This window comes from Pteropus vampyrus, unplaced genomic scaffold, assembly GCF_000151845.1.
Source record: "Pteropus vampyrus isolate Shadow unplaced genomic scaffold, Pvam_2.0 Scaffold139, whole genome shotgun sequence".
Taxonomy (NCBI): domain Eukaryota; kingdom Metazoa; phylum Chordata; class Mammalia; order Chiroptera; family Pteropodidae; genus Pteropus; species Pteropus vampyrus.
This window is the reverse complement of record NW_011888920.1, coordinates 1,825,016-1,830,492: the sequence shown is the minus strand read 5'-3', so window position 1 is coordinate 1,830,492 and position 5,477 is coordinate 1,825,016. Positions and strand designations below refer to the sequence as shown.

General features: G+C 32.7%; 1 protein-coding gene across 1 annotated transcript in view; it reads left to right on the top strand.

Annotated features, from left to right (window-relative positions):
- The window catches only part of LOC105297474 (caspase-13-like), a 13,048-nt gene extending 7,665 nt beyond the window's left edge, over positions 1-5,383 (top strand). Inside the window, exons 7-8 of the mRNA XM_011368161.1 lie at positions 776-879; positions 5,285-5,383. Coding sequence (XP_011366463.1) covers positions 776-879; positions 5,285-5,383 — 203 coding nt within the window. The remainder of the gene's footprint in view (positions 1-775; positions 880-5,284) is intronic.
- The last annotated feature ends 94 nt before the right edge of the window (positions 5,384-5,477 follow it).

The following is a 5,477-nucleotide window of genomic DNA, read 5'->3' as shown; positions in this document are numbered from 1 at the left end:
TAATATATATGAGAAAAAATATATATATAATCTCATTCCACAGATAAGGAAACTAAAGCTTACAAAAATCATATAAATTGACTGGATAAACACTGGTAGTATTCAGATATGAATTCAAGTCAGTTTGACTATGAAGTTCAGGCTATTTTAGCTAAACCAATAAAGCAATAGAGAAGTTATACTATTGAGGTCTTCAGAAGATTCCAAAGTCAGAAACATGTACACTTTTGTGCTCAGGTATGGGCTACTGAAAAACCAGAACATGGCGATCTTAGCAAAAGCAGTCTCTGTTCATGACTGATCTAGGAATTGGACCAACTATTGTTATCTAGGAGGGAGCAATCCCAGCGTTACCTGATGGCCAGCCTCTTTTCTGAAGAGGGCATCAATGATGTAGTATTGAAGCATGTTCTGAGCCACATGTTGGTTCAATAACTGCTCCATCAATTTTTAGCCATTTGCCCTTGAAAAATTTTCAAAATTAAGTGAGAAAATATTTACTAGAAAATATGACTTACAGTATCAATTTAAACATGTCGCTTATATTTTGAACCCTAGAACTATGGTTCTAGAACTCTATTTCCTCATCTGAGGTTCTATAACTTTTATCTTTCATGGTTCAATCTAAGTCCACCATGTTGGTATATAAAGCCAAGTACAGAAATCAATCTTTATTTTTCCTACATGCTTAAATCTGTCTAGAGATATTTTCAATCTATGACTTTTCTTTAAAGGCTGAAGACTGCAACTTAAAATTTATTTCCTTTATGCACAGATGTTTCTCGGAGAAGAACGAGTGGTTCTCTCTTCATCGCACTACTCATAAGTCATGTTCAAAAATATTCTTGGTGTTTTCACCTGACAGAAATATTTATGATGGTAAGTACCATGTTACCTGTTACACTATTTATTTATTCATCTAAGCCAAAACCAATGTATATGATAATCCATCTACATATTTTACATAAATTATAGGATATCATTCAAACTGTGGCTCATCTTCCATTTTGATCATTTCCAAAGTACTAAGATTTAATAGGCAAAGAGCGTTAATACATGCTAAACTTCTGCATTCAAAAGATTAAAAATTTGAGAGACAAAGGAGAGAAATATTAAATACAAAATATTATAGAGAAAATTATGGCCTATAAAGATAACATATGATATGGAATAATATTTACTTAAATATTCAGATTATGGAAAAATTTTGCTATAAAATGTATTTTTGATAAATATTTATTGGTTTTCTTTATAAATAGGATCTAGGCCAGCCCGATGCTGATAAAACAATAAAACAATAAAAACAAACAAACAAACAAACAAAGACACCGTCCCTGCTTTCATAGCTAATATTCTAATACAGGAGTCCCCAAAGGCCCGGGCACACACTGGTACCAGTTTGTGGCCTGTTAGGAACCAGGCCGCACAGCAGGAGGTGAGTGGTGGATGAATGAGGTGTATTTGCAGTTGCTCCCCAGCACTAGCATCATCACCTCAGCTCTACTTCAAATCATCAGGCATTAGATTCTCATTGGTAAATCTACTCTTGGTGCCCAAAAGATTGCAGATCACTGTTTTAATAAGAGATATAATAGTAAAATAACATATTATTCAAATACATAATTTCAAATTTCTAGGGAAAAGGGTAACAGGGTTCTGTGAGAGAGAATAGGAGAAAAGTTCTAGGTTAGATATAGTCATCTTATCTGTAAAGTGAAAGTTTGGTGTCATAGGGCAATTTGTGGTGTTTTTGACTGGCATAAAAAGTATTTACTGGTCAATGGAAGAGAGATGGCAGGGAGTGGAATATAAGTAAAAAAGAATCTGAGTTAAGAATCTGAGTAATTCTTGTCATAAGGGACAAGAATTTGGGATGGTTGCTTACATATCTTGGCTGTTATAAATAATGCTAGGTATCCATTGAAAGATAAATGGATAAAGTAGATGTGGTACATATATATGGATAAAGTAGATGTGGTACAGCCATAAAAAATAATGAAATTTTGTCATTTGAGACAACACAGATAAACCTGTGTTGATGGTACTATACTGAGCGAAATAAGTGAAATAAGTCAAACAGAGAAAGACAAATATGTATAATTTCATTTATATGTGGAATCTAAAAATCAAAATAAACAAACAAAACAAAAAGAACAAACTCATAGATGCAGAGAACAAACTAATGGTTGCCAGATGGGAGGGAGGTGGAGTATGGGCAAAAAAGGTGAACGGAATAAAGAAGTACAAACTGCTAGTTATAAAATTAGCCATGGGGATATAAAGTACAACAACTGTAATACCAGGAAGGTCTCTAGAAAATCCCCAAATATTTAAAATTAAATAATTCACTTCAAAACAACATATGGATCAAAGGAGAAATTAAAATAGAATGACTATTTCAATAGACACAGAACAACCATTTGACAAAATCCAACATCCCTTCCTTATAAAAGATTATTGGCAACTTAAGAGGAGATCATTCTTACAGTAATGAAGAATATCTATGAAAATTCTACAACAAATACCATATTTAATGGCAATAGATTGAATGTTTATACCCTAAGATCAGGAATGACACATCTCTATGCCTGTCTCTTCAGTAAAAATGGGAAATATAGTAACACCTGTCTGGGAGGGTTGAAGTATGGATTTAATGAGATGTTCCACACAAATCCCCTGGCATAGGTCCTAGCACATAGAAAATCTTCAAGAAATGAAGGCTATACAACTATTGGGGGTGGGAATAAAGGGTGAGGCACACAGAAAAAACTTGGAGAAAGAAATAAAGAAAATATAGAAAAATGTAAACAATCAAAGGTGAACATACTGTTGTTCACTGTAATATTCCCCCCTCCCCAACTTTTCTGTACCATCGACAAAAAAAAAAAAAAAATAATTAAAAATTTTGGAAAAAAATTTTGAGAAAAATTTTGAGTACAGAAATAGACTCAAACATACATGGAAAACTGATTTTTGGCAAAATTATTAAAGCAATTCAGTAGAAAATAGAATATTTTCAACAATTGGCACAAGGACAATAGGATATCCATATGTAAAAATAGTGAACTATTCACACTAGAACCATATAAAATATCAACCCCAAAAGCACTTGAGACCTAAATATAAAACCTATAATTATAAATCCTCTAGAAAAAAATTAGAAGAGAATTTTCTGTGACATTGATTATGCAATTATTAGACATGACATCAAAAGCACAATCCACTAAAATAATATATTTGACAATAATAAAGTTATGTTCTTTTCTATAGACATATTTAGGAGATTGAAGAGACAATTATAGATTGGAAAAATATCTAATTTTTTCATAATATAAAAGAACTTTTATCCATAAGATATAAAGTTTTATGACATGTAAAGCTCTTATTCATAATATACAATAAAAAGAACTCTCAATACTCAAATATGAAAAAAATAAAACTGAAACGACTAAAAAAATTTTTTTTACAACTAAAATATTGAGCGGACATTTTACGCACAAAAAAATTCATAGTAAATTAGTGTGCATAAAGGTGTTCATAAGTCATTAGAAAAAAGCAAATTAAAACTAAAATGATTAGTAATGAATACCTTTTTAATGGATAAAATTAAAAAGACTGAGCTCACTGAATGTTGTAGTGTTTGTGTGGGAACTGAAACTTGCATGCACTGCTGGTGACAATGTAAAATGGCACATTCACTTTGGAAAATATTTGAAAAGGCTTTTAAATGGCTAATCATACACCTTCCACATGACCCAACCATTTCTGTTCTATGTATTTACCCAAGAGAAATGAAAGTATATGGTCTTACAAATACTTGAACATGAATATTCTTAACAGCTATATTTGCGATAGCTCAAAACTGAAAACAAATATTCATTAACAGTTTAAAGGACAAATAATGAATGTTGTATTCATACAGTTGAATACTACTCAGCAATAAAATGAATAAATTATTAATGCATATAACTTCATTGATGAAACTAAAAATAATTATGCTGAGTAAAAACAGTAAAATATAAAAATTATACCTCTTGTATAATTTTATTTATGTAAAATTCTAAAAAATACAAGCTAATCTATATTAACAGAAAGCATATTATTACTTGCTGGGAAATGGAGGTGAAGCAGTTGGGAGAAGACGCTATTACAAAAGGTCATGAGATTTCACTTATATGTAGAATCTAAGAAACAAAAAGAACAAACTAATCAAGAACAGACTCAAAAATATAGTGGACAATTTAGTGACGGACAGAGGGGAGGGGTTTTGGAGACTGGGAGAATGGGGTGAAGGGTCAAAGGAGTACAAATTAGTAGTTGATTGTTGGTCACAGGGATGGGGAGCACGGCAGAGGGAATGCAGTTAGCATTAATATATTGGCTAGGTGGAGGGCCAGGGGAGGGAAGGTGCAATTGGGGGGATCATTCTATAAACTATATAGATGTCTAATCAATGTACTGTATACTCGAAACTAATTAAAATAAATAAATACTTTTTTAAAAAAAGGTCATGAGAAAACTTTTGAAGGTTTTAGATATGTTTATTATATTAATCGTGGTGATGATTTACCAGTATACAAATTGTTCAGTTTAATATGTGCAGTTTATTGTACATCAATTCTCCTTCAATAATGCTCTTTTATTTATTTATTTTCCAATTCTGGGAATGGGCAAGAAAGTTAATTGGATAATTGAGGTTGATGAATATATTAATTTACTAGGGCTGCCATAACAAACTGCCACAAATTGGGTGGCTTAAACAACAGAAATATATTTCTTGCAGTTCTGGAGGCTAGAAGTCCAAGATCAAGGTGTTGAGAGGGTTGGTTTCTTCTGAAGCCTCTCTCCTTGGCTCACAGATTGCCTCCGTTTTTCTGTATCCTTATATGACTTTTTCTCTGTTCGCCCACATTCCTGATGTCTCTTCTTGTGTCCACATTTCCTCTTCACATATTCTGAGTTACTAGGGATTAAGGCTTAACCATATGGATTTTGGGAAAACACAATGCAGCCCCATAACACTGGGGCCTTGGATTTAGTGGGAATTTATTCAAAGGTAAAGATTAAGCTCTGACTTAGAGTATCAAGTCAGGGGTGTCAATGAGGAATTGTCAGCATTATTAAGGGCTTGATTCCTTTTGGGGATTGTGATAGATTTTCTTCCCTGACATCTCTATAAATATCCTCAATCATAACCATCATCGTATTGGCCCGTGGTACAGTGGGTTCTCTGTTTCCACACAAGATGCAGGACCCAAAGCTTGCTTTTTTTTTTAATTTTCAGGTTCAACAATCATTTGAAGAACCAGGTGTTAAAACCCAGATGCCCTCACTTGAAAGACAAACTATGACCAGACATTTTTACTTCTTTCCAGGCAATTAAAATTAGTAAGTACCCATAGCTGATGTTAACGAATCAGGAACTTGACTAAAGTAGGAAACAGAGTGGTGACAGGTTATGCAAAATAAGCTATACA